Source organism: Schistocerca piceifrons, chromosome X (assembly GCF_021461385.2).
Source record: "Schistocerca piceifrons isolate TAMUIC-IGC-003096 chromosome X, iqSchPice1.1, whole genome shotgun sequence".
In the NCBI taxonomy this organism is placed as follows: Eukaryota; Metazoa; Arthropoda; class Insecta; order Orthoptera; family Acrididae; genus Schistocerca; species Schistocerca piceifrons.
In genome coordinates this window covers 781,123,203-781,147,808 of record NC_060149.1, presented here as the reverse complement: position 1 = coordinate 781,147,808, position 24,606 = coordinate 781,123,203, and the positions used below count along the sequence as shown (strand labels likewise).

General features: G+C 44.0%; 1 protein-coding gene across 1 annotated transcript in view; it reads right to left on the bottom strand.

Annotated features, from left to right (window-relative positions):
- Window positions 1-15,350: 15,350 nt before the first annotated feature.
- LOC124722705 (piggyBac transposable element-derived protein 4-like) overlaps window positions 15,351-24,606 on the bottom strand; it is a 52,071-nt gene continuing 42,815 nt past the window's right edge. Inside the window, exon 2 of the mRNA XM_047247842.1 lies at window positions 15,351-15,527. Within this exon, the coding sequence (XP_047103798.1) occupies window positions 15,351-15,527 (177 nt within the window). The remainder of the gene's footprint in view (window positions 15,528-24,606) is intronic.

Below are 24,606 nucleotides of genomic sequence, written 5' to 3'. Positions count from 1 at the left end.
AATCCTTTGGAAAGTTACGCTCTTCTAGATAGCTATTCAATTGTGGTAAGGGTACTGGCACTTCAGTCAGGTACAATAGCAATGGTCTTAGGCTAACATTGCGTGTATAAAGTAAATGAGTTGAAAAATTAATAGAAGGGATGATTACGTCGCACGAAGAAATATTAATTAAATATCCACTGTCCGCTAAGGCGACATGATAGGTCTGGGACATGGCCATGGGTTGGTAATGAGTTAAAAATATGGTAGTGGGTTGATGTACGGACTACATTAGACTATTTCCAACCAAGGTCCATGCATTGCCAGAACAATGCGAGGGTAAGGAGTGGTCGTAATTTCTTCCTGAATAGTTTCACAGCTCCTTACCCTACTGTTGAGTGATGAAGTAGGACACATGTAGTAATTAGTATGTGGACAAGACTTAAAGTCATTGAGAAGCATAGTAGCGTGTAATTGACGACCTTTACTAACTATTAGGACGTCATTTGTTTGCCAGAGTTCGTGTTTTTTCAATTGTAGGACGCGCAACTGGAAATGAGTGTAAATGGTAACACTCAAGTTCGCAGTTGGTACAAGTAATATGTAAAGAATATGCACGTAGCGTGCCCGCTGACGGTGAAAAGTGTACTCAAGCGGCGGAGTAATGTCGTGATAGAGTTGATTCCGCAATGAGATAAATCATCTGCATGGGTAGCATCAAGTGGAATGACATAGTGAGAGTGTGTAAGAACATATTTGCGGTTAGTAAGTTACGGCTGAGTTTTTGTTGCAGGCCTAACTGAATAATAGCATGCAGTGTAATGATATGCAATTGGAGCGCATGTGTATTGTATAGTAAAATCTGCAGTGCCCTGGTGACTTCTAGAGAAGATGTTATATTCATCCGCTCTTGCTGCACAGTGACCAGTTCTAATTGTATTCGGTTAATCAATTCTTTATAGTGATGTATTAGTTAGGCGGCTATGTCACGGATTTGTTGGGTGGTCGATAGAAGATTGTCTTCAACACGGTCAAGACGTATATGTTGGCGTACGAGAATCTCGTGACTTTGCATGGAAAGCGACGTGGCTTGTTTAAAAGCGTTGTCCCAACTATCAGCATCGTTCTGATCGGGAGAGCCAAATACTATTTTCAATATCGTGCCGCCTGCATTAACGAAGCTCGTTTTACACGATGAATTGGTACTGCGTCTGCAATGCTTCCCAATTGTTCCTGCGAAGCATTGAGTATCCGTTTGACATCTCATAGGGTACGAAGAGTCTCAGTATGGCCCAAATTGCGCAGTACTGATTTATAAGAAATAAACCGATTGGTAACCTGTTATAAGGCTGCTTCTTCTTCTTTTAAAACTGTCAAATTGAAGTCTGGCACAATGGAAACTTGATATGGCGTGTACAATACGTTTCTAGACATTCTAACACTGTGTCTGACGAGGATAGATGGTTTGGATGCTTCTGGTAGTGTTGGTAAAGGAACTATAATCCTTGGTGGAGGCGCTCTTCGCGCGCAAGGCAGACAATTTTGTATATACTTCCGAACGTCGGTTTGTGGACCTCTCCACCAATAATTTGGGGCTATTCTTGCATTTGTGGCTCGTCGCCCATTATGGTAGACCTGTAATATGTCTTACCACTGTGCTAATATTCATTATTGCAATCCTTTACGTATTACTACTCTGTTACCCAACGGGTTCTGGCGATAGACACTACTGGCCATTAAAATTGCTACAGCAACAAGAAATGCAGATGATAAACGGGTATTCATTGGACAAATATACAGTACTACACTCCTGGAAATGGAAAAAAGAACACATTGACACCGGTGTGTCAGACCCACCATACTTGCTCCGGACACTGCGAGAGGGCTGTACAAGCAATGATCACACGCACGGCACAGCGGACACACCAGGAACCGCGGTGTTGGCGTCGAATGGCGCTAGCTGCGCAGCATTTGTGCACCGCCGTCGTCAGTGTCAGCCAGTTTGCCGTGGCATACGGAGCTCCATCGGAGTCTTTAACACTGGTAGCATGCCGCGACAGCGTGGACGTGAACCGTATGTGCAGTTGACGGACTTTGAGCGAGGGCGTATAGTGGGCATGCGGGAGGCCGGGTGGACGTACCGCCGAATTGCTCAACACGTGGGGCGTGAGGTCTCCACAGTACATCGATGTTGTCGCCAGTGGTCGGCGGAAGGTGCACGTGCCCGTCGACCTGGGACCGGACCGCAGCGACGCACGGATGCACGCCAAGACCGTAGGATCCTACGCAGTGCCGTAGGGGACCGCACCGCCACTTCCCAACAAATTAGGGACACTGTTGCTCCTGGGGTATCGGCGAGGACCATTCTCAACCGTCTCCATGAAGCTGGGCTACGGTCCCGCACACCGTTAGGCCGTCTTCCGCTCACGCCCCAACATCGTGCAGCCCGCCTCCAGTGGTGTCGCGACAGGCGTGAATGGAGGGACGAATGGAGACGTGTCGTCTTCAGCGATGAGAGTCGCTTCTGCCTTGGTGCCAATGATGGTCGTGTGCGTGTTTGGCGCCGTGCAGGTGAGCGCCACAATCAGGACTGCATACAACCGAGGCACACAGAGCCAACACCCGGCATCATGGTGTGGGGAGCGATCTCCTACACTGGCCGTACACCACTGGTGATCGTCGAGGGGACACTGAATAGTGCACGGTACATCCAAACCGTCATCGAACCCATCGTTCTACCATTCCTAGACCGGCAAGGGAACTTGCTGTTCCAACAGGACAATGCACGTCCGCATGTATCCCGTGCCACCCAACGTGCTCTAGAAGGTGTAAGTCAACTACCCTGGCCAGCAAGATCTCCGGATCTGTCCCCCAATGAGCATGTTTGGGACTGGATAAAGCGTCGTCTCACGCGGTCTGCACGTCCAGCACGAACGCTGGTCCAACTGAGGCGCCAGGTGGAAATGGCATGGCAAGCCGTTCCACAGGACTACATCCAGCATCTCTACGATCGTCTCCATGGGAGAATAGCAGCCTGCATTGCTGCGAAAGGTGGATATACACTGTACTAGTGCCGACATTGTGCATGCTCTGTTGCCTGTGTCTATGTGCCTGTGGTTCTGTCAGTGTGATCATGTGATGTGTCTGACCCCAGGAATGTGTCAATAAAGTTTCCCCTTCCTGGGACAATGAATTCACGGTGTTCTTATTTCAATTTCCAGGAGTGTAGAACTGACATGAGATTACATTTTCACGCAATTTTGGTGCATAGATCCTGAGAAATCAGTACCCAGAACAACCACCTCTGGCCGTAATAATGGCCCTGGTACGCCAGGGCATTGAGTCAAACAGATCTTGGATGGGTGTACAGGTTCAGCTGCCCATGCAGCTTCAACACGATACCATAGTTCATCAAGAGTAGTGACTGGCGTATTGTGACGAGCCAGTTGCTTGCCACCATTGACCAGAAGTTTTCAATTGGTGAGAGATCTGGAGAATATCCTGGCCAGGGCAGCAGTCCAACATTTTCTGTATCCAGAAAGGCCCGTACAGTACCTGCAATATGCGGTCGTGGATTATCCTGCTGAAATGTAGGGTTTTGCAGGGATCGAATGAAGGGTAGAGCCACGGGTCGTAACACATCTGAAATGTAACGTCGACTGTTCAAAGTGCCGTCAATGCGAACAAGAGGTGACCGAGACGTGTAACCTGTGGCACCCCATATCATCACGCTGGGTGATACGCCAGTATGGCGATGACGAATACACGCTTCCAATGTGCGTTCACCGCGATGTCACCAAACACGGATGCGATCACCATGATGCTGTAAACAGAACCTGGATTCATCCGAAAAAATGACGTTTTGCCATTCATGCACCCAGGTTCGTCGTTGAGTACACCATCGGAGGCGCTCCTGTCTGTGATGCAGCGTCAAGGGTAACCGCAGCCATGATGTCCGAGCTAATAGTCCATGCTGCTGCAAACGTCGTCGAACTGTTCGTGCAGATGGTTGTTGTCTTGCAAACGTCCCCAGCTGTTGACTCAGGGATCGAGACGTGGCTACACGATCCGTTACAGCCATGCGGATAAGATGCCCGTCATCTCGACATGCATTGCTTCTTCTTACACGAGGCATCACAACAACGTTTCACCAGCCAACGCCGGTCAACTGCTGTTTGTGTATGAGAAATCGGTCGGTAACTTTCCTCATGTCAGCACGGTGTAGGTGTCGCCAACGGCGCCAACCTTGTGTGAATGCTCTGAAAAGCTAATCACTTGCATATCACAGCATCTTCTTCCTGTCGGTTAAATTTCTCATATGTAGCACGTCATCTTCGTGGTGTAGCAATTTTAATGGCCAGTAGTGTAGTATACCACCTTCTGTAACAAAATCAGAGAGTGACGCATGCTGGTGGCATTCTACACCTCTCTCTTGTGATTATTTCAATTGTTCTATGGAACATCACCTGTTTACGAAACTCTAACCTTCCCGCTTAGGCCGAACTGTGTAATCATATTCTGATAATGTTAATGTTCATCTAGTCAAGCGACTACTGGGGTCTTTTATACTTAACATTAATACTAGAGCAGCGTGGTCCGGAACCACAGTGAACTGACGTCCATACAAGCAACACTTGAAGTAATTTACTCCAAACATGAGAGCTAGCAACTCCTTGTCGGTAGTACCGTAATTAATTTCTGTTCAATTTATTTGCCTGAAAGCGTAACCAATTGGTATTTCCTCGCCATTATTTTCCTGACTTAAAACAGGTCCGACAGCGTAATCCGATGCGTCCATCGAAAGAATAAAAGGTTTTTCAAAATCTGGATATATTAGTAAAAGTGAACTAGTCAAAATTTCTTTAATTTTCCTCACTGATGCTCCGCACTGATCTGTCCATTAAAATACTGCATATTTATTTAGTAATTTTGTTAATGGCTTTTTATTATAGCATAATCCTGCACAAAACACCTAGGCTAAGCCTAGGAAAGATTGTAACATTTCTTTGAGTTGTAAAATTATCCACTGTTTCAGTTAGCCTAGAATCTGGCTTAATTCCATCTGAACTAATGATGTGCCCAGGTACTGAACCCGTAAATGTGCAAAAGAACATTTCTCTACTTTTAGACTCAAGTGTGCACTTTGCAATCTAGGCAATACATTTCTTAATCTTTCTGCACGTTCCTGAATTGTTTTTGCAAAAATTATGTTATCGTCGAGACACAAAAGACACATAGTAGGCCTTAAACCTCGCTATAGCAAATCGGCAAATCTTTGAAAAGTGGCAGGCGCATTTCTTAGACCAAAAGGCATGAGAAGAGTTCTTACAGTCCAGGTGGGACCACAAAGGCAGTTTTACGTCTATCTTGTGGTGCAATCTGAATCTGATGATATCCACAACGCAGGTCCAGGGTGGTAAAGTATTTGCAATTTCCTAACCTGTCTAAGGTCTCGTCGACATATGGCAGGGAGTAAGTATCCGGTGAGGCAACCCTGTTTATCGTTCTCACATCGACACATAGACAATATGCTGCCTCCCCAGTGATTGAATTTTTTGGCGCTATTACAACTGGACTGGCCCAAGGGCTTGCAGAATGTTGAATTAGCCGGCCGGTGTGGCCGTGCGGTTCTAGGCGCTTCAGTCTGGAACCGCGTGACCGCTACGGTCGCAGGTTCGAATCCTGCCTCGGGCATGGATGTGTTTGATGTCCTTCGGTTAGTTAGGTTTAAGTAGTTCTAAGTTCTAGAGGACTGATGACCTCAGATGTTAAGTCCCATAGTGCTCAGAGCCATTTGAACCATTTGAATGTTGAATTATCCCCGGAATCAATTGCTGCTGAATCGTAACTTCAACAACAGATTGTAAATGATGATGTAAACGATACGGCTTCTGTGCAATTTAACTAGCATCTCCCGTAATAACTTCTTGTTGTACGAGGTGAGCTGCTGGCAAATATTGCCTTTCCTCGAATAACATGCATATTCCTCTAAAACTGGATACAAAAGACTTTGTTCTAACTCCGGCAAACGTGCGAACTTCTCTTTCAACTGATTTCTCATCGAAGATGCTAGTGCGCAAACCTTTCTCACAGGTAGCTCTTACGCTTATTCTCTTGACACTGTTTCTGGTTCGAATCTTCTATTTGCGTAAGTGCTTCGCAACTGGCTACTATTGTGTCACGTGAGATTTCTATTACCCGTTGACCAAAACTGAATACTGTTCCTTTTTACTTCGGGTCTACTTAAACCTCTCTTAACATTGATGGATGTGCAGCCCGTCAAGAAAGTCATTTTGCGCGAGCAGGTCGACCAGAAAATCCGATCTGGCGGTACCCGGTATTGACTTCAATACAGAAAACTTTTCCCGTTCCACCGCTAGCTGTTACAGTCGTGATAGTTTTCAGTGTTAATGTACGCTTCTTAGTGGGAGATTGTGGGGTAGGCCTCCCTTCACAGGTTCTTTGCAAATGAGACGCACGCTCACCGTCCGGACAGTGGTCTGTATCACTGAACCGAACACTGCACGTCCTATGATTATCACAGACAGATTGCGTGTTATTAAATCGTTTCGCCGGATGAGATGAAAATCCCGTTGTGTGTTTCCTCACTACTTCCATATCAAAGACATAGTTTTTCGCTGAGATCGGGTATCTACAAGAATTTTTACAGTCTACTCTCTGAGCTTCCCTTCTAAAACTAAATTTCCCACTTCAGTGGTCTCTCTCTCTTTTTACAGGGGTCATATATTTCAAATTTTGTACATGGCTGCACGTTCAGAGGCCGTGAATAGTTACAATTGAATGAAAACAGCTCTTGGTCACTATTTTTAACGAATTAAACGGTTTTCAAAACTGCTAGGAGTGTATTCCTCAGAATTTAAATCAAAGAATGGTCTATAACATGGTCACAAAATTATGGTTCAAATGGCTCTGAGCACTATGGGACTCAACATCTATGGTCATCAGTCCCCTAGAACTTAGAACTACTTAAACCTAACTAACCTAAGGACAGCACACAACACCCAGCCATCACGAGGCAGAGAAAATCCCTGACCCCGCCGGGAATCGAACCCGGGAACGCGGGCGTGGGAAGCGAGAACGCTACCGCACGACCACGAGATGCGGGCACAGAATTATGACTAAAAACGTATAATACAGAGTATAAGTACAGAATCATCGTGAAAGATTGGCAGTACTTATGTGTCATTTATAAAATGATACATATGCCAAAAGGGCATTAGTCACAAAGATATTTAAGATAAAAATTGTGATGGCGAGCCACTGAGGGCTGCTCGTTACTTGCGCGGTTACAGGTTGCAAACGGACTGAGGTGATCGCATTAACGAATGCGGCCAGGTGAACATGGCACTGCAACGAGCGCGCCATCTAGTAGCCGTAGATACAATTAGGCTACTTCACATTGAAATATAGGCAGAAATGATTATAAATGAACAGTATTTAGTACATAATGGAAAGCAATGTTTGTTTGATAGTAACATACAACATAAAATTTTGTCTAAATCAAAGCTTATAACAGTAAGATAAAACATGAAAACATCATTATTAAAATGTAGATAGGACTAAATGACAACTTGTAGAAAGCAATATTGACTTGAAATACAGCCAAGAAACATTTGATAATTAGAAAACATAGGACTACCTTAGAAGCAAATCCTACCCCCCACTTCCTGTGTCCTTTCCTTTAGGCACCCTCCCTCCCTCCCTTCTCTTCCCTTCCCTTCTCTTTCCTTTTCCCCCCGTCCCCTCCCTCCTCCCCTCTTCCCCCGGGCTTCCCCTCCCCCTTCCTCCCTCCCCCTCTCTCCTCTGCCCATGGCACCTCTGCTCTCCCCTCTCCCTCTCCCATTCCCCTTCCTCCTCCTCCTCCTCTCTTGACAGGTCCTCGGACTCGCACACGCACAGTGAACATTCGCGCGCCGGAGATCATCGCCATCAGTCTCTCGTGTGTGTGCCTTCGTTTGTGTGTAGTGTTGTTCGCCGTCACGCCACCACCGTTCACATGCCGTTGCCATCATCCATGTTATGTGCACCGTGTCGCCAAGTGTTAGTGATGCTTCTCGTCCAGCGTGAATGGCTCCATGTTTTTTCGATCTTTAGTGTCTACATTTTTTGCCCACCGTTTTGACTGTCTTCTCTGTGCCACCTTTATGTACTACTTGTTGTCACACTCAAGGCTGAAGAGCGGCGTATTGTGCTGCTGACAGCCCGCCTTTGTATAAGGTGTTTAAAATCACAATAAAGAAAAAAAAAATTAGAAGGAAAAGAACATTTCGGCAACCTGCACAAGGAGATCCGAAGTCAGATATCGAGTAATGGCTTTATACCGTTGAAAAATTTTTTGTTACGTAGCTGTAGCTGTTCGTTAAGGATGAGGCTGTCCTTTAGAGCAAGGTGTTTGAAAATCTCTAATTCTTCTAGAATATCTAGTCTATGTCCTTTCTTTTCGGTGAGCAAAATGTTGCTATCGTAGATGGCTTTAGGTGAATGACCTGTAATTAGAAGATGGTCGGCAAAAGACGAATTTTGGGGGCTAGTGCCATTTTTTTTTCACTTATTGAATTTCGGTTCCCCCAGAAGGGGGCGGGCTGGCAGCAGCTTCTTACGCTGCTCTGCAGCCTGCAGACTTTTTAAAACGTGAGAAGTAGATAAGAAACAATAAAAGCAGATGATAAAACGGTGACTTAAATTGTAAAACGGTGGAAAATTTTGGAAAGTTAAAACATAAAGGGTTGGCAAAGCTAATAAAATACACAGGAGGCAGACAGGTAACATAGTAGACAGACAATTAAAAAAACACGGTGACAGTCTGGTTTCTGTTCACAAGAGATAAAAAAATCATACCCAGCTACAGTATGATGTCCGTTCGCAACACTTCGGACAAGACACACAACACTGAACACTTACTTTAAACACTGCCCTAAAATGTCAGCACAAAGATGAGACACCATAGCCAAGGGCAGATGGGGGGGGGGGGGGGACCTGGACAGATGGGATGGGGGGGGGATGGGAACAAGGAGGGAGGGGAGGAAAAACGAAAGGGGGGAACCAAAGGAGGGAGAGGACTCATAAGGGAGGGAGGGGCAGGGAAGATAGGAGAGGGAAAGGGAAAAGGCAGAGGGGGGGAATGCAAAAGGACTCGCAGGAGAGAAGGGGGGCAGAGAGAGGGTAGGTGGGGAAAAAAAGAGGATGGAAGGGGGGGGAGGGGGAGCCCAGGAAAAGGACGGAGGAAAGGAGGGGGGTGAGGATCAGAGTTGATAGGAGGGATAGATGGAGGGAGAGAGGGCATCATCCGGGAGGGGGAGTTGATGGAAGCCACCTTGGGAAAGGAGATGAAGGGTGTAGAGATGGAGGGTAGGGGGGACACAACAGTGAAGATGTGGCAGGGGGCAGGGATGGGAGAGGAGAGGAGCAACCAGGGGGTGAGGGGGATCAAGGCGGTGGGTGTCAATTTTTCTTAGCAAATGTTCTTCATATCTGGTACTGAAGTCTCGTCCAGTTTGTCCTATACAGTAAGAGGAGCAAATATCACAGACAATTTTGTAGACACCAGAATTTTCTAAAGGGGAATGAATAGAATGTAAATTATGACTGAAGTTTTTTTTTTTTTTTTTAACAAGCAAACATTGCTTTCATTTATGCACTAAATACTGTTCATTTACAATCATTTCTGCCTATATTTCAATGTGAAGTAGCCTAATTGTATCTACGGCTACTAGATGGCGCGCTCGTTGCAGTGCCATGTTCACCTGGCCGCATTCGTTAATGCGATCACCTCAGTCCATTTGCAACCTGTAACCGCGCAAGTAACGAGCAGCCCTCAGTGGCTCGCCATCACAATTTTTATCTTAAATATCTTTGTGACTACTGCCCTTTTGGCATATTTATTATTTTATAAATGACATATAAGTACTGCCAGTCTTTCACGGTGATTCTGCACTTACACTCTGTATTATACGTTTTTAGTCAAAATTTTGTGACCATGTTATAGACCATTCTTTGATTTAAATTCTGAGGAAGACACTCCTAGCAGTGTTGAAACTCGGTTAATTCGTTAAAAATAGTGACCGAGGGCTGTTTTATATCAATTGTTCATATATTTCATTGTGGGCGAAGGTGCGTGGCAAAATCTGCCGCACGCTCGTTTCCCTGTCGAGTGGAACTCCTGTTTGACCTACTTCCTTATTTTATTTCCAGGCAAGTTCCTCTTGGGGAAATTCGGCCACTTATTTTGAGTACAACGATTCCGTTCGTGTCCGGCGGTATGGCATTTCTTACAACACGAAGCGCAGTAGTGCTCGACCGTATGGCTGAGTTTCCCGCTTCTTTGGCAATCCGTGTCATTAATGAACACATGGCGCGCTTCACTGGCCCGCAAGGGGGCGGATACAAAACTTCGTGCTTCCACGCGCAATAGAGCAAGTTTGACTGCATCATGCAAGGAGATGGGGGAGGCTACCTTTACCTCACTCCCTATTTTTGGTGCTACGGTCGCAGGTTCGAATCCTGCCTCGGGCATGGGTGTGTGTGATGTCCTTAGGTTAGTTAGGTTTAAGTAGTTCTAAGTTCTAGCGGACTTATGACCTAAGATGTTGAGTCCCATAGTGCTCAGAGCCATTTGAACCCTATTTTTGGATTAATTCCACGTATGAATAAATAGATAGCTCTCTCTTCAGCTTCTTCAATTAACCCTTAGTTACGTGTATTGTCCCTTCCCAGGATGTCCATGCAACAAGATACTGCCCTAATTCTGTCTGCAAATGCTTCAAAGTCCGCCTTGCTTTTCTGTCTAAGGATGGACAACCGATCACGGTAATAGCTAATCCCATGCTTGTCGGAGTAGCGCTCCGCAAACCCCTTTTCCAAGAACTCAAAAGTGGGTGCTTTCCGCAACGAGTCTACTGATTCAACATAAGTTCATACATTACAGAATACGCGAAGGAACTTGCCCCCCTTCTTGCAGCGGTGTGCCGTAGATCTCTAGAAGAGCGTAGCGTTTTAAAGGATTGGAAAAGGGCACAGGTCATCGCCGTTTTCAAGAAGGGACGTAGAACAGATGTGCAGAACTATAGACCTATATCCCTAACGACGATAAGTTGTAGAATTTTGGAACACGTATTATGTTCCAGTACACTGACTTTTCTGGAGACGATAAATCTACTCTGTAGGAATCAGCATGAGTTTCAAAAAGATCTACATCTACATCCATACTCCGTAAGCCACCTGACGGTGTGTGGCGGAGGGTGAAACCCCTCTAGCGCTATTCGTCCACGAGACTCAGAGGGCCATAGACACGGGTTCGCAGGTAGATGCCGTGTTTCTTGACTTCCGCAAGGCGTTTGATACAGTTCCCCACAGTCGTTTAATGAACAAAGTAAGAGCATATGGACTATCAGACCAATTGTGTAATTGGATTGAAGAGTTCCTAGATAACAGAACGCAGCATATCAATCTCAATGGAGAGAAGTCTTCCGAAGTAAGAGTGATTTCAGGTGTGCCGCAGGGGAGTGTCGTAGGACCGTTGCTATTCACAATATACATAAATGACCTTGTGGATAACATCGGAAGTTCACTGAGGCATTTTGCGGATGATGCTGTAGCATATCGAGAGGTTGTAACAATGGAAAATTGTACTGAAATGCAGGAGGATCTGCAACGAATTGACGCATGGTGCAGGGAATGGCAATTTAATCTCAATGTAGACAAGTGTAATGTGCTGCGAATACATAGAAAGAAAGATCCTTTATCATGTAGCTACAATATAGCAGGTCAGCAACTGGAAGCAGTTAATTCCGAGAATTATCTGGGAGTAGGCATTAGGAGTGATTTAAAATGGAGTGACCATATAATATTAATCGTCGCTAAAGCAGATGCCAAACTGAGATTCATTGGAAGAGTCCTAAGGAAAAGCAATCTGAAAACAAAGGAAGTAGGTTACAGTACACTTATTCGCCCACTTCTCGAATACTGCTCATCGGTGTGGGATCCGTACTAGGTAGGGTTGATAGAAGAGAGAGAGAAGATCCAATGGAGAGCAGCGCTCTTCGTTACAGGATCATTTAGTAATCACGAAAGCGTTACGGAGATGATAGATAAACTCCAGTGGAAGACTCTGCAAGAGAGACGCTCAGTAGCTCGGTACGGGCTTTTGTTGAAGTTTCGAGAACATACCTTCACTGAGTAGTCAAGCATTATATTGCTCCTTCATACGTATATCTCGCGAAGAGAGCATGAGGATAAAATCAGAGATTAGAGCCCACACAGAAGCATACCGACAATCCTTCTTTCCACGAACAATACGGGACTGGAATAGCAGGGAGAACCGATAGAGGTACTCAAAGCACCCTCCGCCACACACCATCAGGTGGCTTGCGGAGTATGGATGTAGATGTAGATCACTCGAATGCTTCAGTTCGGTGACATTTCCCTGACGTTGTGCAAAATAATGTTACATTTTCGCCTAACTTTCCAGCAAAGAATGTACAAAAGTTACGGCTGGAACAGTACTGGCTATATCTGGTACTAATTTGTCTGATTCAACTTTAAATGCTCTAGAAGGACCCGGAGTTGCCGCATTTTCGGCAGCTCTGGCTTCACGGTCGGGAGTTATCGCGTTAAGCCGTTCCTGCAGCTCTATTTTTTCAGATGACAGGGTGCTTATCTGCTGTTTCAGTAAAGTAACACGATCAGGTTAATTAGAGGGTGCAAATGCAGCGTCGGGAGCCGATTCGGTCCTCTCCGCTGGTTGGCGAGGCCGTAAATCAGGCATGGGTACAAAAGTGGGACTGAGACCGAACAGATGTACACAAAAGAAAAGGTCTCGCTCTACTCTAAACGATAAAAAGATGCCTCGGCGGAAGTTCGTTGGAGTTGTTAACCCTAGGACGCCCAAACCTTTTTTTCTAACTTGTGTGCCTAAGGGGCGGGGGGGGGGGGGGGGGGGGTTCGGCGAGCCCACATGTATTAAATAAGTTCACTGACGAAAAATTACAACTTTTAGAATGGTTTTTGTATTTTAACTAAGGCATCAGTTTATAAATATTGTTAATTGTTATAAATAGTGGATTGGGTGAATAAAAAATTGACATATTACAATACAAAATACAGATGTGTTCAAATACAATAGACTATTCTGAGTCCTCAACATCAAGGCAAGAGACACACTTCACAACTATTTCTGAATGTGTGTTACACACATGTTTATGACACTGTAAAAAATACTGTTTTGGTTTAAGTACATTGTTGTACTTTTGCTTCTTTGTTTTAGCTTCTCTTACACAAATATTGCACCGACCTTTCCCTGCAGGAGGCTGACGTGCTTCTGCTGTCACTTCTTTGATTTTCTTTTGTAGAATAGTCTCCATTGATTGAAAAATTTGGTTAGATAACCCTCTTGCATTGGCGCGTCTTTCTTCTACCTGCAATTTCACTAGTTCCATCCCAGCTTGCAGAAGATAAAGTTTCCGGTTATTGTGTTTCTTTTCATTCCATCTTGGATGTTGCTGGATGAATATGATGGTTACATTGATAGCACAAATGTCGACGAGAGAGTAAAATTCGGATAGATGCCATCTCTTTGTTCCACTCTTGCAGGTGTACATTCGCGTCATTTGATCAATGGTATTAATTCCACCTTTAGTCGAATTATAATATGCATTTATCTCGGTTTTATTCTTCTCTCCTCCAACAGTGCATTTATCTTGGTGCATTCTTGACAATATCAGTAAGTTTTTACTTGGTTTCGTTTTTGCTATGTAGGAAACCAAAATTACTAGAGGCCCACCTGTTGATGGATTTGTGAACAAGAACACTGATGAATATAGCTCTCGATTTGACGTGTTCTTCATTATGTCTGGAATATGTTTCCTGTTTGACTGGATTGTTCCTGCCTTAGTAACTTTGTAGTCTTGGTATAACTCTTCCGCCAAATCCACCGATGTGTAGTATCGGTCTGTAGTGATATTTCGACCAATATTTTTCACAGGTGCTACCAGACGTTTGACGACAGCTGCTGAACCCCGTTCTTCTTTCGACAAATTCTGAACATTACCTGCATAGGGTTCCATATTCAAGACGTATCTGTCAACTGCATCGGACATCATGCGTATAAGGATGCCATACTTGCCCGGTTTATCCATCATAAATACTTTGAAGGGGCAGCGCCCTCTAAATAAACTGAGCATTTCATCAATAATGAGGTGGACCCCTGGTTTATACAGTAGTGGAAATCTATCATTCACCTTGTTGAAAACATCACCGTTTGCTGTGAACTTGTCTGCTTCCCTTCTTAGCTGGCGGGTACTTATGTCATCAAACCTTACGATTGCAATAAGTTCCTTGAAACTTTCTCTTGCCATAATACCCTTGTAAACTGGCCGACCCTTTAGGTCTGACCAAAGATCGTGTACACTGCCAGAATTGTCCTTATTTGCCCCCATAAGTATCAGGATTCCTATAAAGGCATACAATTCTTTCTCATTAGTCAAAGTAACATTTCGCCTAACTGCCTCTTCATTTGAATGTTTTACTATAACATCCATCATGTCAGGCGTAAGAAGTAACTTCAAGGCTTCTCCAGGTGAATGGCAAACACAAGCTGGAGTTACACCTGCCTGCTCTCTTACTATATTACAACAGACCTCCGAGGAATTCTAGGCTGTGTGGTTACGTACCTTCTTCCAGAATTGGCCACAATAACATCCTGATGGTCACTGCCTGAAGCTGCGCTATCTTCATCTTCTCTAACATCCACATCACTTTCCCGACCTGAATCATACTCCATAACACCATCCTCATATTCACTTTCACTCCCCGAGACAGAATCTTCATCTAAAATTTCATTCAGAACTCTTTCTAAAGACGAGTCACGTTTTCGTTTAGTCATTTCTAAGTCTGGGTGTGAACAGTAGGGACTGCACTAACTCACTGTAAGTTTACAAGATAAATAACAGTTGACTGACATCAACAATCACTTTCACTGAAAGTAAACCGATTGTTGTGAATATCAAGAATACCAGCCAACAAGAAACTAACCGGCATTGTTGTAGAGATGAGAAATACGAAATCCTACTAAGGGAAATTTTCTATAGCATGGAAGCCTAAGGGGGGGGGGGGGTGTTGTTGGACCCATAATAAGTTTATTTATTTTTTCTTTCAAAGCAGGAATTTTCTGTAAAATATATTGACACTAACGTTAAATAAAATAGCCAACAAACAATAACTCAAAGGGAATATGCAGTATGAAAGTTACTTGGGCAAAAGCAGGGGACATAAAAAAATTGTGGGTTCAACAATCCCCCCCCCCCCCTTAGGCGTCCTAGGGTTAAATAGCAGAATGCATTGCAGCGACACTTACATCACACGGTGGCGGCGGCGGTTTTGGCGTCGGCGTCGGGGGCGGCTGCGACAGACGTTACAGCACCCAGCGGACGGTGCGGCGCGGCCCATGGCGACTCATCTACTGCTTGCGGCTCGCCCCGGCGTGGGACGCGATGTAGCGGCGCGCGGTCATATAGTGCCCTCGCATGCACGGCCTAAAGCCGTCGGCACACGGACCGTGCTGTCCAACGTTAACGTTGAGCGTGCCGAATTCAACGTGCTGTTGAACGCTCAAGAACGATGCGACATGTGCATACGGTACGTGGGCCCCAACGTGGTATACGCGATCGCAACGCACTCCAGCGGTGGTTTGCGGGATGTTTCTAGTTCGTAAATCACAGTGTTCACTCAACGGGCGCGCGTAGAATTCCCACATTAGCTCTATTAAAACGCCCATTTCCTCCATCGTCCACGATAAGGAAAGTACCCTGTCCAATCAATAAGGACACAGGCTTATAAATGTTCCATTACAAACAGTGCGGTACAAATTTGGAATACTTCTCCGCATAAGATAAATATTATTTCATCATTCCCACATTTCACTAAAACCCCGAGGTCAGCCTTACTTGATCACTGTTCCTACCCAGTAGCAAAATCCTTGCAACTTGTGAATTACGAAGCGTAAAAGAAAAAGGATCAAAATATCTTTATACAAGTAGCGCAAGCTGTCCTGTAGGTTAAGCCAATCGAACAAAGTCACCCCTCAAAAAAGGTGAACTTATATTTACATAACATCAAATATTATAGTATATACTTCACTAACAATAAAGTATTCAGAACCTAATAAAAACGCGAATGTTAGGAATAAAAACTTTCGAAGGGTCAAGACGCGAACCACCGCCCCAACAAACAACTTAATTTAAAACAGAGACGCTACTCATTACGCTAAACCAACAATAGTATCTGCGCATGTATTCATATTAGCTTAACGTTCCTGAAAACCTTAATCGTAGATATGTTACTAATTGAAATTTAATTATAACAAACTGAACCAAGAACAATCCGTTTTGAGTGGATCCTTAGTGTGTCGCCGTCTTCAAATAGCATATTCTCATAATACGCAAGTTACAATAATTCTTTTGCCACGAATATGATGTTTCTCACTATTTTATTGGAATGAATCACACAGTTAACAACGGGTTTTCCAGTGATTCTCAATTTGCTGGTGTTCAGAAACCGCATATATACGTATAGGCTTGAAATGAATGCCAATATGGCGCCTCACAACTCTGTACTGAAGGGCGTGTGTGACGTACGTAGGTGGCGTTGTGCCATCTCATTGGTCAACGCTCAGACGCACGCTCACAACATCTGACATGCCAGATATTGCTCTGCACGTTCGGAAACATTACCGAACGTGCTATTCCACGCTATGACGTCAAAAACTCGGCACGCTCAACACTCAACGTTCGGATGCACGGTCCGTATGCCGACGGCTTAACACGTTGTCGGTCGGGCCCGAAGGCGGGTCAAGCGCAAAGAGCTAAGCGGCCCGCGGCAGCAAACCGCTAGGCGTGGCTGTGGTTGCCACCAGTACATAGGATCGGCAGGAAAATATCAAGACGGATCGAACGGTGAGAAAGATCCCACTTCTGACACTAGTTTGTATGTGTCAGGTTGGTAACAGGTGGGCATCCGCGATGATTTTCCCGCGAGTAAAATGAGAAATGCTAGGTTTCAGAGAAAAAATTGGGTTTGTTCCCAAGAACTTCCACTTGGGGCTACAATATTCACGAAAACTGGCTACGGCCGCGAGGCGAACCGCACATGGTACGGAAAGGGCATTTCGCCCTCAACAGGAAGCACCGATGGACATGGCCACATCTACATCTACATGCATACTCTGCAAATCACATTTAAGTGCCTGGCAGAGGCTTTTTTCGAACGACCTTCACAATTCTCTATTATTCCACTCTCGCATAGCGCGAGGAAGGAATGAAAACCTCTATCTTTCCGTACGAGCTCTTATTTCCCTTATTTTATCGTGATGATCGTTCCTCCCTATGTAGGTCGGTGTCAACAAAATATTTTCGCATTCGGAGGAGAAAATTCCTGATTGGAATTTCGTGAGAAGATTTCGTCGCAACGAAAAACGCCTTTCTTTTAATGATTTCCAGCCCAAATCCTGTATCATTTCTGTGACACTCTCTCCCATATTTCGCGATGATACAAAACGTGCTGTCCTTCTTTGAACTTTTTCAATGTACTCAGTCAGTCCTATCTGGTAAGGATCCCACACCGCTCAGCAGTATTCTAAAAGAGGACGGACAAGCGTAGTGTAGGCAGTCTCCTTAGTAGGTCTGTTACATTTTCTAAGTGTCCTGCCAATAAAACTCAGTCTTTGGTTAGCCTTCCCCACAACATTTACTAGCTGGCCGCTGTGACCGAGCGGTTCTAGGCGCTTTAGTCTGGAACCGCGCTGCTGCTACGGTCGCAGGTTCGAATACTGCCTCGGGCATGGATGTGTGTGACGTCCTTAAGTCTAGGGGACTGATGACCTCAGATGTTAAGTCTCATAGTGCTTAGAGCCATTCTGAACAACGTTTTCTATGTGTTCCTTCCAATTTAAGTTTTTCGTAATTGTAATACCTAGGTATTTAGTTGAATTTATGGCTTTTAGATTAGACTGATTTATCGTGTAACCGAAGTTTAACGAGTTCCTTTCAGCACTCATGTGGATGACCTCAAACTTTTCTTTATTTAGGGTCAACTGCCGCTTTTCGCACCATTCAGATATTTTTTCTAAATCGCTTTGTAGTTTGTTTTGATCTTCTGACGCCTTTATTGGTCGATAAACGACAGAGTCATCTACAAACAACCGAAGACGGCCGCTCAGATTGTCTCTCAAATCGTTTATATAGATAAGGAACTGCAAAGGGCCTATAACACTACTTTGGGGAACGCCAGAAATCACTTCTGTTTTACTCGATGACTTTCCGTCAATTACTACAAACTGTGTCCTCTCCGACAGGAAATCACAAATCCAGTCACATAACTGAGACGATATTCCATAAGCACGCAATTTCACTACGAGCCGCTTGTGTGGTACGGTGTCAAAAGCCTTCCGGAAATCCAGAAATACGGAATCGCTCTGAAATCCTCTGTCAATAGCACTCAACACTTTATGAGAATAAAGAGGGTAAGGAAGCTGACAGGCAAGAGAACGACCTGCCTCTGCGTTCCTCACGTGACATCACACGGTCCTCCCATTGACGGGTTTGTGACAGAAACTTGGTATCTCTAACTCAGCCATACCATGATGGCGTTCCTAGCTTAGCGTAGTAGCGCGGAGGGGCCGGCCACAAGTACTGCGGAGTAGTTTGCGTAACTGCTCACGCCACTGCCTGAGACTAATTTAAAATGATGAAAATAGAATACAATAAAATTTTATACCATTATTAGCTGTTACATGTACATCTTAAATACTGTGACGGTACCCCAGAGAAACCTTTAAAAATTTGACAGTGCAGTTCCGATTCATTATATACAGGGTGAATCATCTAAAACACAAGCTGTAAATATTACGAAAATGGAAAGTGTTACAGATGTGCGGTTTTCACAGAATGGATTGGTTGTCGGGAACTCGTATCGTTAGCCAGTCAACAGATTGCAGTAACACTTAGAAAGAGTATTTTTGTGCAAAGATACACTTTTTTAAATGGTGTAAGACGTGTATATTTCTATTGTCTATTGTCAAAGCACGATTTATGAAAGATGTTTATATTTTATTAATTGGATTATGTAGGAATAATTCATATTTGTCATGTTGGAAATAATAGTGGTAGCAGGGAATGTCTGCACCAAAGTATTGTTGGCAGGAGAGACCGCACATTGATATAATTCTAAAAAGGGCGGGAGAGACCGCGTATGGATACATTTTAAGAAAAGAGCGGGAAGACCACGCGTTGATACATTTTATAATGGTAGCAGGGATTGTCTGCACCAGAAAGCATTGTTGGCGGGAGAGACCTCACTTTAGCGTTCGTAGGAAGTTAGTTGTAAGCGAGATGTGAAGCGACTCGGTAGCAGGTCTGAAGCGAGAGGTTGAGAGGAGCGGTGTGCCTGCCAGCCACCAGCGATGATTTACAAGAGATTATAAACGGATGTACAGAGACATCAGCTAAATATTATCAAAAGAGGAACTAATATTATTGAATTATTTTTTTGAGAAATTCAAGACTACTGAAGGTATGTTTGCGCAATGCTAGTTGTAAGATTATTGTAAAAAGTTAAGTCCCATTTGAACGTTTGTAAAATCATTTCATTCAGAATATGATTAATTTTTGCCAACAATATTGCATTACTGATTATAATCCATCCCAAAAACCATCAACGTAAAACTTTGCAAAATTTTATTGTGGTCAAGAAAAAGTTTAACTATGAATTACGTAGCTTCAGTCAAATTAATTAAAGAATAACGTCAGATTTGGTAATAAATACAGCCACTTATTATGACAGCCCACCAGCAGCTAATAGACTATAGTAAAACAGAGTAAGTATATTCATGTCGCAGTTCGATGTAGCAGTCAGATGGTGATCCAGTAACAGAAAAAAGGTAAGGAACAGTTTTGTGTTATTGCAGGTAACGACTGAGAGCCACGACGACGACACATTCTATGTTTCGTCGAAATAACCAGAAAATCACTTTTAATAACCAGTATTTAAATTTGTATGCGAAGATTGAGAAAGAGAATTAATTTCAAAGGGAAGATTTCATTTGTTATTTTAAGCAAAAATCCTAAGGGAAGGTTTCATAGGTTATTGTAGAAGGGAAGGTTGCGTAACAAAAGAGATATAGAGGAGACAGGTTTCAATGGTACAATGCGTATTGACATTAACAAATTAAGCGTAGCCTAAATTAGAATGTCAGTGGTGTTAGTTGCAGAATTCTAGTGCGAGTCGTTAACCACACCAAAACTTGTACAATACCAGTGGTAGCACAAACTAAAGAACAACACAACTGCATACACCAATTATGTGGATTCTGACCAGAAACCTGACAACTGTGTTTAAAATTATCACCGGCAGCGACATTACACTCACTCACCGTATCTGGTGCGCAACGACTGCTGCACACGTGCTAGAATTTCAGTGGAGATGTCCGAGCAGGCTGCAATAATTCGTCGTTGCATATCATCGGGTGCTGTTGATATATCCTTGTAGACAGCGTCTTTCAGCTTTCCTCACAGAAAAAAACTACATGTCTCAAAAAGGGGAACAAGGCGGCCAAGGTACAGTCGTGGACAAAACGAGCGAGACCCCTCGCCTTTTCGTTATGCTGATCCGCACAGCTTTAAAGTCTGCTACACAGCATAACAGGCAAGGCGACGAAGTGCTACCAACATACTATGCACAGGCTTGAAATTGACAACCATCCGAACTTTGTCAGACTGTTTTCAATCATGTGTAAGACTATATTAATTCTGATTAGTTTGTTAAACACAACACGTAAATATAACATATAAATGAAAGAACAAACGCTAATTAGTATGAGCTGTACTAATAAAAATGAATTTCAGCTTATTGGGATAACACAACTGTTCTAGTAAGACAAAGTACCCCAGATCTTTACGAATTAGCAAAATATTGTGCTCACTCGTCCGCGAAACGATTTGTGTCAACTTTCAGACAAGTCATAGTGGATTACCGTTGCTGACCTACCATGAAAGTGTGCAAATTTAGCAATGGGTGAAGATTCATAACGAAATTTAGTTAAAAATCATTCAGTGCCACACGTAAGTCAATTCAATTATTGACAGAAGCGGAAAAAGGAAGGCAGTAACAAGTATGAAATTCTACAAGAGTTTCATATTGACATCCACAGGCCGCCACTACAGAATAAATGTAGCAATAAAACGTATTGGGAGGGCAAGAATTTCTTAAAATTGCTTTACTGATAGTCTATCTGCCTCCATCGAGATTAGAACCGAAAACAAACCAGACCCCCCTTGCAGTAGCAAACACCTTTCACTACGCTAGCAGACAACCCAAGCAAACAGCCTTCTGTTATTAGCCCATACATGAATAAGCCGGCAATTTCGCAATGAAAATGGCAAAATGATCTGCAGTTTCTGTTGCATAGAGCTTTCAGGACTCTAAAACATGAATTTTCTACCTTTATGTCTGTGGTGTCACCGCCAGACACCACACTTGCTAGGTGGTAGCCTTTAAATCGGCCGCGGTCCATTAGTATACGCCGGACCCGCGTGTCGCCACTGTCAGTGATTGCAGACCGAGCGCCGCCACACGGCAGGTCTAGAGAGACTTCCTAGCACTCGCCCCAGTTGTACAGACGACTTTGCTAGCGATGCTACACTGACAAATACGCTCTCATTTGCCGAGACAGTAGTTAGCATAGCCTTCAGCTACGTCATTTGCTACGACCTAGCAAGGCGCCATTACCAGTTATATTGAGATTGTAATTATGTATCATCAAGAGCGATGTTCTCCAATTGTGGATTAAAGGTAAGTATTCCAGAAGCTATGTACTATTTTTGGCTACTATAATTACTTTACCTTGTTCCAGACCTTACGTCAGTCTGCGTGAGCTTAAACGCGTGCATTTCGGCCTCCTCTAGCAACACGGCGTTGGCTCTTCTGCCAACGCATCAATGTCACCTCTTATGTGACAATCATTTGGGATGTTTATCGAAATAACAAAATACTGTTGTTAGCGAGGAGCGGCAACGGGTTCTACACAACGCTGCTGACTACTTTGAAGGACAGTAACAGGTGCAAACATGTAACTCTTTTGTATCGGTTGTGAATAAATAGTTGCCACTATTTAAGTTCCAACCCTCGTATAGTCTTACATATGATTGAAAACAATCTGACAAAGCTTGAATAGTTCGTCAATTTCACGCCTGTGCATAGTATGTTGGTAGCACTCCTCGCCTTACCTGTTATACTGTGTAGCAGACTCTAAAGCTGTGCAGATCAGCGTAACGAAAAGGCGAGGGGTCTCGCTCGTGTTGTCCACGAGTGTACATGTCCTCTGCTTCTAGTCCAAAGATTTGGAAACAATTCGTGAAGATAAGCTGTACTACTTCGTGCAATATGGGCTGGACAGCCATCACGTTGGTATCACAGATTCCGTCCAGTCTGCAGGGGAACGTCTTCTAGCAGCAGTGGGAGATGGTCTGTTAGGAGGCTGCGATACTTGAGCGCGTTCAGTGTTCAGTCTATGAAAAACGGGCGTATGATCTGAAGGTTCACTATACCACATCACACGTTTACAGTCGGCCGCTGACGTTCCACCTGACGAAGCCAACAGGGATTGTCGACAGACCAGTAGTCCATGTTTCGGCGGTTTACCTGGCCATGACTGGTAAATGTGACTTCATCACTCAACAAGATACATGATACAGCTGGAGTATCCTGCCTTAATGCCCACGTATGCAAGTTAACACGATTCTCACAGTCGTTTCCATGCAGTTCTTGAGACGTGATAGGGATGGAACCTATGTCGATGGAGAATGCATAGGACACCTGCGCGACCCATAGCACTTCCTCGAGTGATTGCGCAGGAGCTAACTTGTAACAGCGGCAAGAACATTATTTTCCCACTGTGACGTTGTGCAGGTGTTACATCCCACATTCACATAACTCATCGAAGAGGCTGATAAATATTTGGGAGGGGTGGGGGGGGGTTGATATAGGTTGGGATATCTTCCGCATGCACCGTACAAGAAGGAACTGCATTCTTCCTACAATCTCCATACGCAATGAGCATGTTGGCTTTACCTGCATTGGTGAATCCCATCGTCCACTGACGACTTACTGCTCGGACTGTCGCACGCCAACTGACTAGCAAGTAGCAAGACACTGAAGGAGCATACAAGCGCAATGTAAGCAAACATAACAATATCGTACCTCCAATTATGCAGACTGAATGGCGCAAACAAGTGTTGGTGTGGAATCTTTTCAGAATACGTTATCACCTTAACGACTCAGAGCACAATCTTATAACAATTACCACTGACTTCTAATTTACCCCATTTTTAGTTTGTTAATGTCAACAGGCATTTTTCCATTTAAAGAGTGTACGTTTCCACAAAAAAAACAGTCACTAAGTATTATTATAATTTGTTGATTGGCTAAAAATACGAGCCCCTGGATACCAACCCATTCTGTTAAAACTGCACGTCAATAACACTTTGTATTTCCACTATATTTGCGGTGCAAGTTTTAGGTGAATTACCCTGTATATAAATACACTTGTATACACAGGTTTATCTCAAAAGCGTGAAAGAGTGTTGCAGCGTAGGATTTGCTGAGAAATCGTTTGTCGGAAAAAAATCCATAATTTGAGCCGTTAGTTTGAAGTTAGTCAATCACGCTGTTGCGCGTGCAAATTCAAGTGTCCGGCGAGGTTCAGCCAGTGTCACTTGTTTTTGTAGCGTGATGAGAGCGAGCGAATTTGCTCACAAAGGAAACTCCACATCGTACCCCCTCAGATTTAGTGGTAAGATGGCCCACTGGATAGCGCGTGAAAACTGAACATAGATGAAGCATGAAAACAGGAAGAAGGTTTACTCGACTGTGGAAAAAAAAGCAAAACGAAAACCGTGAACGCTCCAAGCTTAAAAACTGCATTACAGACAAGTTGAACAACTGCAGCGTCGTGGTTAAGTGGTTAGGGTGTAGGACTACCAAGCGGGCGAGCCGAGTGTAAATCTCCCTCGAGCAATTAATTGTTATTTTTTTCACAACATTATGAACTGTCCATCTGATCATTGAAATGTCTCTTCTCTTTTTGCAGTCTTATCAGTGGTTATGTATACATTGGTTATAGAATTTGAGTCATCTGGTAAGAATACCTTACCGTCGCAAGTAAATGTGATAAATAGCGAGAGCAGGCGACATACCATATAGACGTCTCACAGAAATGAAAACAACAAATAAACGGGTGTGAACTATATTACAACAAAGGAATTCAAGAGTCAAAACTTCCAAATGCAACACAACTTCAAAAATGTTAAAAACAAATGTTTTGAGAGAGCACAGAGAAATTGCGTGATTGTGAAACTTGTTGCGTTAATTTTTTGGTTCATATGGCTCTAAGCCAGAGATCGGCAACAGACGGACCGCGGTCCGTATACGGACCGCGGAAGGTCCAACCTCAGACCGCCAAATATTCTTAAATACAGTCCGACGTCCAACTAAGTATCCCTGAGCCTCGTTCGCACTAGGCTAGTAATTCAGTCGAGTACTGAGTAATTTAGTAACTAAACG